General features: G+C 40.8%; 1 protein-coding gene across 1 annotated transcript in view; it reads left to right on the plus strand.

Annotated features, from left to right (window-relative positions):
- Nucleotides 1–15,897, plus strand: part of NRG3 (neuregulin 3) — a 230,662-nt gene that overhangs the window by 144,077 nt on the left and 70,688 nt on the right. Inside the window, exon 7 of the mRNA XM_026042983.1 lies at nucleotides 4,357–4,430. Within this exon, the coding sequence (XP_025898768.1) occupies nucleotides 4,357–4,430 (74 nt within the window). The remainder of the gene's footprint in view (nucleotides 1–4,356; nucleotides 4,431–15,897) is intronic.

Raw genomic sequence — 15,897 nt, forward strand, 5'->3', positions numbered from 1 at the left:
ATTTACACACTGGGAAAAAAATGCCGAGGTGCTCCGAGGGCATCGCGGTGATGAGGGCAAGTGTGATGAGAAAGAGAGAAGCGCAACTCAATTCAATCTGTTGATGTTGGAGTGTTCCAGCTAGCATGGGTCTCGGGTGAATGATGTAGAAAAACCTCTGCTCAGCCTGCGCTGGCTGCCTTTTCAATTTAATCTCCTTCCTTTGGGGTTATTTTCTCTAGTCACTTTTAACAATTTCAGGATTTTAAAAGAAAATTGAAAGAAGGATGATTTTTTTTAAGCTGATTGCATGCATTCTGTAGAAATTGTATTATTTTTTTTACACAATAGTCAACCTTATTTCCCTTATAAAAGACAGAGAAAGCCAGATGCATTCCTTATGTCAGTCACAAAACAGATTGCAAAGCCTTCAAAAAAAAAAAAAAAAAAAAGAAAAATGCCCAAACCATGGTGCAAAACCTGTATTATTCATTAAGTTGCACCTCTGTGGTAGATATTTTACTAAGTTCTTGACAAACATTCTCAAGAAGGCAATTTATGTTGCTGCATATGAAGTTTATGATGTCTTAACAGGGAAGCAGACTTGCTGCTGGTGTGTGTGTGTGAAAGAAAAGGGCATCTTCAATGCATGCTGCAAATTGAAAACCCATTTCGTAGCAAAGCAGCAGTGGAGTGGCCTGCAGAAAGAGCCATTAAATAAAAACTCCTTTTTTGATACTGTTCCTGGGTAAGCCACCTTTACTACTACTGATAGAATTCTTAAAAGAAAACTCTTTCATACATCTAAACTATCATCCAGACAGAGTGTTGAACACTGAGTAGAGACCAAATGCAAAACTAAGCGAGCCTCCTTCTGTCCTTCTCCTGTTTTACCTGCTCCCCTGGATGATTTTGCTGTCACTGTTTGCTGGGGGTTTTTTTGTTTGTTTTTTTTTTTTGTTTTTTTTTTAAAGGCAAGTTTCATGATATCTCAAAAAAAGTAGGACTTAATTCATGCATTTTGGGTTAGAAATGAAAGAGCAGTTGGGCTAAAATTTTTGGAAACCAGCTTTAGTTTCTGCTCTGTGCTTTTTTAATTAGCAGATAACTGTTTCCAATGTAACATCTACTATACTGTATATTAAAATGAGCATTAGGGTGTCTTCTTTTTATTCCCCGCCCCAGAAGAACTTGACAGAGTTTCAGTTTTTTTCTTAGCCCAAATAAGTGGTCACGGAAATTGGTGAGTTTCTATTGAATTAAATGTGAAGCTTCAGAGAAGCATCAGTGTTGTGGGGTATCTGCTCACAGTGCCTCTGTCCTTAGAAGTATCAGAGAATTTACRTATATACTTGCACTTATTCTCAAAGGCATTTAAATGATTATTAATGACTTATTTTTAGATGCTTTTTTAATGAAAAAATGATTGTATTCCCAAGTTAGCCAAGTATAGCAGGATTTTAAGTAAGGAGTTTGTAATCATAGACTGATGGCAATGTTAGCAACTGGCATATGTATTTGCTACAAGATTTTTTTTTGCAAAATCAGTATGGATTTGCTAGATATGCTAGACGTCAAAAATTTCTAAATGCAGTGGTATTAATCTTTTTTCTCGTGAGAAAATTATGCAAACTTTTTTACTTTAGTTTTGACATTGCAGTTGAAATAAAATCTCAATATTTAGTAACATAAGATAGACACAAAGTTAATGATGCATTTGCAATGCAGTTTTCAAAARGAAAAAAAAATACAGAAAAATAGGAAAGAAATCAAGTTTGTGCTTAGAAGCAGCCACATTTCCTGAGATTTCATGTGACAGTGGAAAACAGGATTAAAAGGGAGGTAACTGTGACAGACCTTTGTGCCACTAGTTAGAAATACTRGAAGGTGGTTGTCTAAAAAAAACCAGGAGAGGCCTTTTTTGCTACCTGTATTGCAAGTGGCTCATTGGAGTGATTCCTGAGACTTGCCACTTGCAATGAGAAATGTGTTTTCACACAAAGGATGTTGTAGCTGACTGTGTAAAGCACTGCACAGTGTAGCTTACCTTCAGTGACCTCAGAGAGAGGATCTTGGAGAAAGTACGTTACCAAGTGAAAGATGCTGAAACGATCTGGGGTTGAGTTCAGCACGTGTTATTAAGGCATATAGATTTTCAGTATTTGCAGATGAGCTTTACTGGTGAGGCTGTTTTTCCTGTGTGATCAGAAGTTCTTAAAATCTTTCCATTCATACTGTTCTGTTGATATTTTTGGTCTAGAGCCTAGTCAAATGCAGTTATTTTGGTGAAAAGCTGAATGCAAAAGAGATGATTCCATTCGCTTATTTACTTTGCAGTGAAGGTGCYGCTTTAGTTAATGCCATTTATAGAGCTTTCCCTCGCTTCACTTTAGGATGTGTCCAAGTCTACTCGTATAGTGCAAACACTTTGAAAGGTACCAAAGTGATTCCTCGTATGGAAATGTAGCTCAGTGTGTGTGTCTCATTATGATAGCACACATGGACGTTATGGACGATATCTTACCCTAGTTCAAGTTTATTTTTCCTTTTTGAAGCCATGTTTATTAAACCCTTGCTGAAACATTTGACTATATCGGAATATTTCTCAAGATGTCCCTGACTGTCCCTCCAAGTGGGTCGGCCAGGTGACAGCTGCATGCACTTTCACGGTGCTGGAGATGAGCAGCAGTATTTGGCCGTTGTAGGGTCAGGATAAAAATAATAGCTAGGTGTGAAAGTTTGTGAAAGTACGAACCCATCCGCATCATTATCCTCTGAATAACGAGCACCATAGTCGTGGGAGCTTCATCGGGTACCAGGGACGCAGCGTCTTACAAAGAGTGTTTTGTACATCAGAAGGAGTCTGTGTTGCAATTCTTCTTCACCCTTTGGTCTTATACAGTCAAGAAATCAAAGACACAAAAATGCCTCCAATTAAGTGTYTTGTACTTGGGTGATACTTCATCTGCTACAGGACTCTCAGATGGTTTTCAAGGTTACCAACCTTGTAGGCATCTGCTGCATTTGCTGCTTGTAAAATATAACCTTTCTGAACAACATTACATTGGGGACAAAAATGCCCYGAGAGCTTTTTGGCGTTTTTACCACGTATGAAAAATACTTGCCCAAACTAAAGAGCTGACATTTGGCCTGGCCCCTGACACAGCTGTTAGCATTGGACAAGAGCCCCCTTCCCACCGCGGCAGAGCTGCCTGCCCCAGCAGCCCAGAGGAGCCGCGTTTTTGTCCCTCGGGTCTGGCACGAGCAGTTCGCAGGGCCTGGCCCATCCAGCAGCCGCTGCATATATTTATAACTTGCCTATTTTTTTTTCCAAAATCTGCTTTCTAATCCTGGAATCTGAATAGGTGAGGTGCATTTTCCCCTGAATCATTCGTCTGTTAACCCCAGACTATTTTAAAAGACRACTTTTAGAGCAAGGCTGAGTAGTGGAAACGTTGCAAAGGAGGCAGSTTACTTCTGCTTCTGACATCATTCCCAAAGTCAAGGCACAGCTGCCAAGGTTAGTGAAGGTGCCAGCACCAAGCTGAGCATAKTGTTTGTATGATGTGCAAGAGCTTTGGGAGATGCAGGGCTCTTGTTGCTATCATTTATAATTAAAGCGCCCGTCACTTCTCTCTGCAAAACTGCTTTGGCAAATAAATAATTAAGGGCCTGTTCTGACACACTTAGGTGAATGGAAGATTGCTGTTGGAGAACAGTCCAAATGCAGCAAGGGAGATTTCTCTAAGGTTTGGGGAAAAATAATAGTATTGGATGCACAGTCGAGARCAAACTGTAAGGCAGAGGGTTGCTTGGGTTGTGTGCTTGAAAACTCAACTCCACAGGTATCTAGGATAATTCACTTAAAAGCAATACCTGYCATTGCCCATACAYGCCTAAACATGTTAGCCTTTAAGCAAAGTACACACTTTTGTCTTAAAGTTAGTGACTAGATAAGTGATCTATACCTATATGAATAGCTGAAGATGAATGAGCTGCGAGTTCGATGGTTTTATAAAGCTGTGTGTTAGCTAATGAGTTTATTTTTTGCCAAGTTGATCTGTTTTATAGAAGAATTTTATTTAATTATTTAGCTGAATTGATTTTTTTTTTTAAAAAAAGATTATGCTTCTTTTGATAGTTACTGAAATAATCAAAAAGAGTCAAAAAGAGTCAAGGGGAATTTCCTGAAGTACAAGTGATGTTATGTAGTCCCATGTTATTACCCTCATGATCTTACTTCCATAATAGTTCAAATACTTGGCAATATTGAAGGCCCTTGCAGCGCTGTGGGGAAAATTTCAGATGATTTACTCTCTTAAAATTAACCTTTTACTATCGCATGCGTATGTGTGTCATTTATCCCCTTTTCCTCAGGTGCAAAGAGGGCTACCAAGGAGTCCGCTGTGACCAATTCCTGCCGAAAACAGACTCAATCTTGTCAGATCCAAGTATGTAATTTTTTTTCTATTTTTATCCCATGCAGGAGACCATTCTTGCCATGAGAGATGACCCTTTGCCTGTTGTCAGACACTCTATTATAGACCAATGCAATAGCTTGTCAAAAGGAGTATTTTTCTTGTTGATGCAGCTGCTTTTGCAGATAAAAGAACATACTCTGGCCTCAATTTTTGTAAAATGTGATGGTGGTAAAATATGACATCATAGTCTTGATTTTCATATAATTTGGAAGAATACTGTGCCTAATTAAAGTCCAGATTTTTGTATTCCTATTTTTTTGACTCAAGCACAAATAAAATCTCAGAATCTAAAAGAAAGACAACTCATAAATTGCAAAGAAACTTTCCTTCAAAGAAAACAAATTAATTTGCTGATTCACTGAAGTTGTAGAGATGATAAATCGCTAAGGAAATGTGATCTCTTTTTTATCTTCTTTTTTGTTTTATTCTTTTAGTTTATACAGAATTCAAATTTCTTAACTTTTACACATGAAGCTGCCCCTTACTCCTRGAGTAAAGATTTACTTCCAGTTAGTGGAGAGAAAGTAGCTCTCTATTATGTGGCAGAATTGGGCAAATGCCCAGAATTGGGCAAATGGGCAGAATTGCACATTGCCTGTCCATGTATGTGTTCTGCTCCTGCACTGTCCCACTTTTTAAATTCTGTTGACTGACAAAAATATGTCAAAACTATTAGGCAAATGAATTTCTTGGGAAGAAACCCACTTTTTAACTCCAAATCATTCATCTTAAATTGTTAGATGAAGTGACATACAACGAAGGGTCATGTCCAGTCTCTTATTTGTGTCCTTACACCTGAAAACCATAGTGCATTTGAGTCCACTGGGTTTGGATGCCTTCTCAAAATTGGTTTTGTTTTATTGTTTGTGGGGTTTTTTGTTTGTTTTATTCTGTTTTAAAGGGTAGTGCTTGTTCTTCTCTTCTGTGCTGTCAGTTTTCTGTGCTCCTCTGTGAAACACTGTTTTAAGAGACTGCTGCCAGGCACCTGTTGTCTCGCAGTACTGTGCTGAATAGCTCCTATTAAAAGTTATTTATATTTAGTTTAACTTTTATTTTTGTTTGGCCCTTAACTGTAAACTGTAGAACCTGTAATGAAAATGGACAGTTTCCACCTCTGCCAAGTTGTGYGTGCATGTGAACATGAACGGTACCCTGTGTATGTCGGGGAGACGTGTACTTTGCATCCTGAATGCAGAGAGGAAATCAGGTAGCTGCGTCTTGGGCAGGGTGGTGCTGCCAGGGTTCCGCCTGGGAGCTAMTAGGGAGCTCTTGGAAAGGAGCAACTCCTGTGTTAAGCTGCATCTAACTAGGCTAAGAGCTCAACAATGTTTATGTCCAAGTGTTTGGTTGTTTACTGCCTTATTTCGTTTGCACTGACTTGTTTCTGTTGACGTGGGAGATGCTTGCTCTGGTTGTATTGCTTCCATGCTATTGATCAACCACCCGATCCTCCTCAATAAGCTGAATTTCTGCTGCAGTTTCCTTGTTACACTTTGTGATCATACGATTATATTTGTCAATATGGGTTGCCTTCAGAAACACGTGATTCAGAGTATGTAAGGAGAAGGGGGACCTTTGCCTGATACAGATTTGAGATCCACTAGGCACAGGTCCAGGCCCATAAAGCTTCTCTTCCAAAGCAAGCAAGGAAGGTTAATGTATTTTTCCAGTCAGTTTTGAAAACTAATTTGTATGGAATTTTTATCTGCATCCAGAGTGAAAAAGGCTGCTAGGCTTTGGTGTGTTGGCATGCTGTGATACACGTCCTTCTGTGTGCATGCGTGTGCTCTTGTTCCAAGCCTGACTAGTGTCCAAAGCAGGCATTACTGACTTGCGGTGGCAGTGGACACTGAAACATCACCATTTTGCTTAGAAATTAAATTATTAAACTCTTATTTTTCTCTTAGGAAAAAAAATATGCCATTAACTTTTAGAAATCAATGGCAGTGATATTTGATATGTGCCTAACCTGAAGTATTTAAAGGACGGTTGACGCTGCACTGAAGTGCAGCAGCAGCATCTCTGTGGGTTCTGGTGGTGCTTTGCAAAGACAGAGTTTTGTGGTTACGTTGCTGTGTTTGGATTAGGAGGAGAAGTGTTGAAGGATGCTAGGGGTGAATTTAGAGGCAGCTTCAGAAAGAAGCAGTTTTTCAGATGGAAGATTCAGCTTCTAGAGTAAACTGAACTCCCTTGTGGATGCTGTTGTGTCTGGACTGCGTGGGGGATCAGTTAGGCTGAGAAACAAGCCCAGCTCATGGCRTGTTGTGAGATTGCTTAGGGCTGGGCAGGAGACCGTAAGAGCATGTCATCTTCTGTAAGAGAATGACCCCCCCYGGCCATATAATCTTTATCATTTACTAGAACAGGATTGTGGCTTCATTTGTTTCCTGGAAATGCATCCACTCAAGGAGGAATATGTGCTTATAGTAGAAAGTGTCATACAATATCTGAAAGGTATTTGGAAAGTTGAAATGACACCTCATAAAATCAATGTGTAAAACTATACAAATGTCTATATTGATGGAGCTTTACAGACCTTATTCTAGAAAGGAATTTGTGGTCATGCAGGATAACTTCCTACTGATCACCAGCTAAAGGGCATCGTTCAGGAAGTCCCACAGTAACCTGCGATATCTCATTAAACTGGAACWTTTTTTGGAAAAACCTCTTAAACTTGATGTGACATTCTCGAGTGGTAGCATATTTGGCAGCTAAGTCCTAAAACGAGTACCTTAAAAAAAGAAAAAAAAAAAAGTCTCAGTTTTCACTGTGGTGGAAATGTTATGTTTTGGGTCTGTTGGATTACATTTTTAAATGTCAGAAGTCTTGTTCCCAGGGATTTCCTTGTAGTTTGTGCTTGTGTCATTCGTAACCTGTGCCAGYATGGCACGGCGGAGCAAACTATGAGTCCTGTTGGGTTTTCAATCCCATCAAAGACAAACCTGCAGTGTCATGTCTGGATTTTGAACTTATGCATTCTTAGATTGAGTCTTGATGTAGCAACAGATCTGAGAGTCTCAGCAGACTGGGACTGTAAATGATTAAAACATCTACAGCTCATTTCAGAATGATGGAGTGTTTTGCCAGGAACATTTAGGCACGTTTAGAAAAGCCTCAGTGCTGGGAAGTGCAGCAAGAACAAGGCGATAGAGTAACAACTGTAGTGCAGAGCTGCACCGTTGAGGAAGGGAAGCGTGAATGTGTGCAGACATTCACAGATACCCCGGAGCTGCAGCCCAAGGGAGAGCGACTGGAATCACAAGGTTGCCGCTAACACCACCAGCTCGAGCTCAAAATCACTTCCAGCTTTTATAGCATAACAGTTTCCTAAGACCTTCAAATGCATAGGAAACAGCTTGAATTAATACATCTATGTTTCGGTAGGTCAGCTAATAGTGACGTCTGCAGCCTGGGCATTACGGATGTTATTTAATGTTTTTCTATCACCACTGCAAAATAGGTTAATTTACAAGAATATTGGTGATTTTCCCATTTCTAGCATACAGTAGGAAAACCACCATAAGCTGTGTAAAAGTGTTTTCCAAAGTGCCTTTACATTGAATTGCTTTCATTACTTCAGGGTGCAATAGTAGGACTTTAGAGTACAATACTAGTATTTTTAACCTCTTTTCATCAAATTTCCAATCCTCAAAAAAAAAAAAAAAAAGTTCCCYCCGCCCAGTGCATTTTTTTCTAGACAGCCTGAAGGGGTTTACAAGTGGCTTCTGTTTTTATATTTCAGATATGCATTATTTCAGACTTTATAAAGCTTATATCTTTGTTTATTTAGTTTTAACTAAAATAATACTAAAATAAGAAGTCACACAGGTTTCTTTGCAACAGTAGAAAACTTCAGGCTGAATTTGGCTAAAATTCCTTTAGTAGTTTCAAAGGAACATCACTTTTTTACCTTTTTTTTTTTTTATCTCTTTTGGGAGAGAAGAAAGTATAGGCACCTTGCAACACAACATTGTTTTCAAAATTTTTCAAAAAGATTTTGACCTCAGTATAAATCCTAAGGGAGGAAAAAAATGGAGATATCAATGCAAATCAGCAGGCAGTTTTAATCAGTGTGTCTTCCTTTAAGCTCCAGATGATAGAAAGCAAGAAGAGAGTACAGCCGTGCATGGGACTTTGAAGGCTCCCCTTCCTRTTTGTGCAGTTTAGGAATTGCATCTAGGCAAAGTATTTCTGGGTCCATGTGTAGTGATTTGTGTACGCGTATTTTTAAGCAAATTTACCATATGACGGCCGGAGCAGCAGGCTGCAGCTCGTTAYGCAAGAGCCGTGGCAGATGGCTGGGAATGGAGGTCAGCAGCTTACGCAAGGGCGCGCGTCCCGCCGCGCGCTGCGAGCCGCGTCTCCGGGGCGCAGGTGAGAGGAGCCCAGCTGGACAAGGACCCGCGGACGTGACAAGGTTCTGCACGGTGGAGTTATCCCCTGACGTTCTTGCAGACATTTTAGCATTTCCTAAATCTACTTTTGGCCACACTATGGCTGATAACCTATTGATATAAATATAGTTTGAGGTATATGTCCAGTGACACGCTGGAGCTATTTAATTTATGCTGTTGCTCCAAGTAGCTAACTCTTCTGACTTGCATTTGTTTCGTGCATATGATATTTTACTGTTGATGTCAATCTCTCACTGTCTTGAAAACAGATTTCTCTGATTTTGCCTGGATGGACAAGATGCAGTCGTTCATTTGACTTGTCAGATCCCATTTAAAGGCCTTAAGAGTAATACTCAACACTGCAGAGTAATATTCAGCACTGCAGCATCTGCAGTTCCTGAGACTCTGGGAGAAAAGTGCTTGCAAAGATAGGTTACTGGGAGCTGACGTGTGGGAATATTGCAGGAAACACATTAGCAGTGATTTAACTCAAAAGCATCGTCCTCAGTCATTTCGTCAGCTTCTGTTGTTAGAGATTAGCTACTCGGTTCTCCATACGGCATTGCCATTCCCCCTTATCTCAGTGATTTAGTCACACTTCGAATGTGAAATGCCTCAGGATTTGCTGAGATGATGCAGATGTCATAGCCTGTTGCAGGAGCCAGTAAGAATACACAGAGACACGTTTCTCTTACTTGCGACTAATGCCACTCTTGAGTATAGCTGTCTGTATTCAGTTGAAGTTTGAAGTGAGTGTTTCGGTTTTCCTATGGATGCTTCTGTGTTCAAGTGATTCCAGAAAGAAAAGTAGCACTGAGTGCAGAGCAATCACAAACTGTATTTTCACATAGTTCTGCCCGGTGGTTTTGTTTCCCCTCTTCCTCTCTTCCTTTTCCTCTTTGCAGCAGAACTGGATTATCATCGTCCAAATGAAAAGACAGAAGTATGCTCCATGTTCTGCTGTTCAACATACAGGCTCACTCTTTCCTGGTCTCCTTGCCTCATCTCCCTACTCTCTCCTTTTTTCTCTTGCTCTGTATTTTGACACCTGCTTTATTTCCCTCCTTGACTGAGGGACTTTTTCTTCATTGCCTGAATTACATATTTATTAATGACTCTTCCCACTCCTCGAATCTTTTCCCGCTCTACATTTGGCACGTGCTTGTGCAGGGATTTGCCTCTTCTCTGTGGCCTGCCCTCCTCCCGGAAATGCCTTCACCTCCTGCCTCGGCTTGACCCGCTTCCCATGTTCCAGATGAAAGCCTAGGTCACACATTACTGCTCGTATGCAGTCTATTCTGATTCATCTGTGCTTYTTTTTCTTCTTTTTTRTCACTTGTAGTTTTCCCATGTAATAGAACATAAAAAACAATAATTTTCAGTTTAACTCACTGTCCAAAATGTTCTTTGCATGTTTACATTGAACAGATGTCCACTTTCAATTTTGCTTCCTGAGGAGGTTGGCTCCAATTATCTCTAAAGATATAGAAAGAGGGTAATACCTGATGCTTATCAGGAGAAAATATGCACTGTGTGGGCTGTTTGTGAAAGGCAGTGTCTAAATTTAATCTGTAATTTGTTTTTATAAAACTGACTTTTACTGGGAAAAGGTTGCTTTTTCAAGACTAAATCTTTTCTTGTGCCTCACAAGTACTTTTATTGGACAAATTTTCAAAGTCTAGGGGAAAAAAGGAAATCAGATGCAGATCAGATCAGGTGTCCAAATTAGCAGACACTGGAGTATTTACATGTAACTGATAAAACCACTTTGAATCCTTGTTCTGCTTGACCTAATGTTCCTGTCTTCTAGATGGATGCCTGCATCACACCACAGAAGAGTGACTAGCTYGTTGCCTCTATTTATATATATWTTTTTTCTCTCCCCTCAAAAATTTTGATTTCCTGTCAATGGGGGATAGGCAGAGGAGCCATATCTAGAAGGCTCAGTCTTGAGCTGATGCACAGTTCACCCCAGGGACAGAAAGAAACAGTTCACTTTTCAGAGGAGCTTGTTGGTCTGTGGAGATTGACATGTAGTTGTATGTATGTGTGTGTGTATACATATATATGTATATACTACATATAACATATAATATATAGGAAAGTAAAGATTTTATTCTGATCCTTTTAGTTGTATTTGAAAGTTTCAGTCTGCTTGCAATGTGAATTTGCTGGCCGTAGTAGTTTAACCTCTGAATTTTGAGCAGCAACTTTGCTTAGGTTTTGCTCAGTGCTCTGTAACAATTTGTAAAGTCCACAGATGCTTTTTGTCCCTTTTCTCCTTTGGAGAAAAGGTAACTTGTTTCAGAACCAAGTTGTGAAATTTCATTAAACCATTCATATAAATGTCTGGCTATCCCCAAATGAAAAAGCTACCTACCAGTGCAGTGCTACTATTCCAGAAAATTATTTTGMATTTTCTAGGCATATGAAGGATGATGACTAAAAAAAGTTAAATAAATCATTTCAATATTGTATAAGTGTCTTAATCCACAATAAAATGGAAACRTTTGGCTGATTATGAGATTAAGATAAAGGCAGTACAAATTCATAGATTTTTAAGGCCAGAATGGACCGTTAGAATAATATATTCTAATTTTGACATAATGCAGCTCAACAAACCTGACTAATGCTGTAATAATACCATAAACTTTATTGGAACAGCTTAGAAAAGTGGCAGRGGCATAAATCAATTTTTGGCTGAATTTGTCTGCTTGCCGATTTCTGCGGGCGAGGATGTAGCCTTGCGCTGCGCTCAGTCACCCAGGGTAGCTGCCCGCGGGGGTGAGAGAATCCAGCTGCGCTGGGGCAAGTCCCTGCATTTCTGCTCCATCACTGGTTTGCTTTGGGATGTGCTCGCAGCTCCTGCATGGGCTGAGCTAAATGAAGTTGCTCTCATTTAGCTTGGAAGCTAAGGAAGCTAAAGGAAGGTGTTCCTTGGAGCTGGCTGGGGAGGTGATTTCAGCCCCTGTGCTGTCGCTGTAATAGCTTGTGAGCAGATCTGCCCTCCGTGCACGTGCTGCTGTCACAGGCTGTGTGTAACCTACCTGCTTGGACATGTCGGTGCTGTCTTGTTCTTCTGAAGCAGAAGAGATTCCAGTTTATCAACTGAAGCCTTCAGAAGAACAGCAGTTACTTTAAAAGGAAATCTGGGAGGCCCTGAACACGAAAGGATGAAGAGGCTTATTTAGGAAAATAAAATCTCATTCCTTAATGTGTGTCAAACAGGTAAAGTCATTCCTGCTGGCAGAGAACTGTCAAAAAAGGATAAAAATAATATAAGGAAAAGAATATTTCCGCCCACTGGTAATACATTTTTCAGTCCCCTGCAGCAGTGCAAAACTGGCTTGTTTGTGTGGCCCAACATGTGCTGGAGCTTCACGACTCAGTCCAGGCTGGCTGCTCCCAAGTGCCCTGTTGGACCCTGCACACCTGACTTGCTCACTATTTGAACTAAACAATGACAGATTTTTAAATAATGTATTTATTATTTTAATTACCATTTGAATAATTAATGAATTATTTAAAAAAWTTTAATTATTTAATTATTAAATAGCTAACAGTGACAAATATGCCAAGCAAGAAGCTAGTAAAAGGAAAAAGACAAATATTTTCTGAAAGACCAGCATATTTTTAACTTGGCAAATATTTGCTCTGTGCTGAAGGAAAATAAGGGTAACTAATGCCATAGATCCTGTGGCAATGTAACTTCTTTATAATTTTATTGTATTTTAAAGCACTGTTAAATTTGCAGTCATCCATATTTCTTTTTTTAATAAATGTAGCAATAATTTTATTCCTTATTCCTTAAAGAGAAAAGAAAATGCCATGTGGAAATATAATCCCATTATTTGGCGATATCTATCACAGCAAGTCACACAAAGCATAAGAATTTTCAGTTTGACTCTGTTTCATGTAAGCCAGTATTTGCTTTGGACTTCCATCTTCCAGAAGCGACGTTCTGGAGAAAGCRCGGTGCTTTTCTGAGCTTTACTCCAAAATAGGAAATCGGACAGTTCACAGCGTTGTGGAACTGGCACTCTTGTGGCTAAGAGGCAGTGCTGCCAGGAGTGTTGTGAGGTCCCAAGGTACGCAGTGAGGCTGACGTGAGGTGATGATGCAATAGGAGTAATGACCCATTGCTAAACATAGAGTGCTTCTGTTTGGGAATTTGTGGTGCCTGGGGGATCCCGAGTGCTCTCCCCAGCTGAACCACATTTTCTGAGTTCCCACTCTCCACATTTTCTTTTTTCCAACTCCACATCAGTTAGGAACCTCACACCATGGGATGCTGTGAATGCACCWTAGTCTGTTTATGTTTTTTCCTACCCTCTCACGGATACCTTAACTAGGAGGCTCATCTTCTGTAGGCTGCTTCCTTGGGTGCTCTGCACGGCGAGCTAGGCAAATGCACTTTCCTCTTCTACCACAGACTAATTAAAATCTGGCAGTTTAGGCAAAGCTTAATTTGGATGTCAGGCGACATCTAGAGGATATTAGCTCTCCGGACTAATTAGGGAGCTTAGATGKGACCGTCTGAAGGGCACTGGCTCGCAGCTGCCCCCTCCTTGGCTGCTCCTTGCTCCAGGGAAGCTGAGGACTCTCTGAGAGCCGCCTGGTGCCGGCTCATGGTGCCCCACGAGCTGGCAGAGCGAGCAGGGATGCCCCTTGCTGCGCTCCCCGCCTTGGCAGCAGCAGCACCCGGCAGGCACGGAGCACAGGGCATCATCTATCTTTTCCCCCTGCCCTTGTAATTGAGAACAAAGTTACCAGAAAAGGAACCTAAGAAAGAGAAGGGAAGAAAAAAAGAAAAATGAAAAAAAAAAAAAAAATGTCTTGAGGTAGCTGGACCAGATGTTTCTGAGACTTTATTTCAGCATGCTTTGGGTATACCAGGACTGTGAAGCAAATAATGTAGCATCAGCAACTTGCTGCCTGGGTCAGCAGCTATTCAGTATGTTGAGAGGACTGAGGATTTCCCCCTTATTGCTCCCCACTACGCTAGGAGATGGAAGGGTTTTTCTAAAACTTGATGGGTCCTATAGRTGACGCCTTGTTGTTGTGTGCCACRTAAYGTTCTGATCTTTCCACGCTGCCCTGCTCTGAAGATAGGATAGATTGGCTGAGATTAGAAAAAAAAAAAATCCCTTGAGTGTCATTTTAAATGTATTTTTTGCAAAGTGCGGTGCAGTCCTGTTGTGCAAGCTGCGAGACTGGTGGGAATGAATTCCAAGTGAGCCTGTGCTTGCCCAGAGTACAACCTGGCYGGGCTGCTGTGCGTTTAACTCCCCAGCCAAACTCGTCTTGAAAGTGCAAATTCCTTAAGCTTAAAATGTGAATGAGAGTTACTAAATGAGAATTACTTAAGCCTTAAATTGAGAATTGCTTAAGCTTAGCAGGGATCAACAGATATTAAAAAAAAAAAAAAAAAAAAAAGAAGAAAAAAGGAGTGATCTTATCAGCCAGTCCTCTAAAATTAGATCCAAATCTGTTGTGATCATACATATTTATAGCAGCAGCAGCCACCTGTATTTTAGCGTTCCTGTGAAACACTGCCCCAGTTTGGGCCAGTTTCCCAAGTCTTCTGAAGACTGCCTGTTATTTTCAGCAGGATTGTTCCCAGTGGCCAGTTGTCAGTGTGGAGAGGGAAGATGATGGAGCCCTGCACAGGTTTCAGACCTGGATGGACTAGTTTGGAGCAATTCATTGGTGTCTGAAGCCTCCAACTCTCCATCATCCTTCCACAATTCCAACATTCCTTCTAACGTCTCGCATGCTTTGTGTTGGCATAAAGCAACATGTCCTCACTGGCACCAGAAGTGAAGTTGTTCTCAGCTTAAATGGATCAGCTTTGGGGGGAAAACATCAGCCACATAACTTGGTGTTCTTTGCAAATAGGTGTGTTGAAAACCATTTGAAGCTGGTTACCAGAAGAGTATTTGAATAAGTTTGTAATAAGTGGYAGTGAGTGCACATTAAAAATAAGGCTAGGTGCCTTCTGTCCCAACTGCTGTGGGCTTTTGCTTTTTTCTTAGGCAATTTCATATTACAGTACAATCTCCTTCTTATAACAAAATTTTGGAAGGAAAAAATAGGAAATACTTGCAGTACCCCACAGCGCTGATGGATTTTAAAGCTGACAAGCAGTTTGGGCAGCAGGAYAGCAGATGGTCTATGAGCAGAGGAAAGAACAGCTACAAAGAAAAGGACATAAAACTGCCAGGAGTGATAGTAAAGTTTAAAAAGCAGTGAACAGAGTTGTGCATGAGACATTATCGAGGAAATCCTTCTGGACGAGGGAGTCAGCAGGAAGAGGAGATCCGGTTCATGACAATATCTAAGCACATCTCTCTCCTTTCTGCAAGCATCCTTGCTAGCGGACTGCAACATGTGGCAGTAGTGAATGTTTAAGAAGCAGGTGGTGGCCTCAGAAAAGCCAAAAACAAATAAAAGGGGATATAAGGCAGGTATGATAGATTGAGTTTCGTGGATTTTTAATTATGTAAGGCAGGAAAATCGACAGAGTAGAAGGGGCTGGAASCAGGAGGAGTGGATGGAAAGGTCCTCAGGCTCGTGGGCAGCCGCGGTCTCGGCTCGTCCTGCCCAGAYCCCTGTGCTCCTGATCAGGTCCACGGCTCCGTGCAGCCTCTTGGACAGCAGCAGGGATTTCTGAGGGGTTTTAATCCSTGACCATAGAAGTACTGAGCAGAAAGAACAATTAGGGTAGACTCGGGTACGTTGCTCAGTGCACTGGGAACGTCATGTGCTTTCACCACAGCTGCATCAGAGTCGCCCCTGATGCCTGTGCAGCTCGCATGGCTCTTCCCACCGCCACCAACAGGTTCCTGAGAAAAGTGCTCAGAGCCTTTGGCTTTGAGTGCAGGTTTACAGTCAAGAGCTCAGTTCAGAGCTTCTCATCACATCCTTTCTTTTTATTTTGGATGTTTTAATTGATTAAGAMAGAAAAAGAACTGCATAAAAATGTGAGGCTTCCTTTCTGCAGGATGGCTTTCAATTCAGTTGAAGCTTTCTTTTTTTTTTTT

Source organism: Nothoprocta perdicaria, unplaced genomic scaffold (genome assembly GCF_003342845.1).
Source record: "Nothoprocta perdicaria isolate Ctin4 unplaced genomic scaffold, notPer1 scaffold_32, whole genome shotgun sequence".
Classification (NCBI taxonomy): Eukaryota; Metazoa; Chordata; class Aves; order Tinamiformes; family Tinamidae; genus Nothoprocta; species Nothoprocta perdicaria.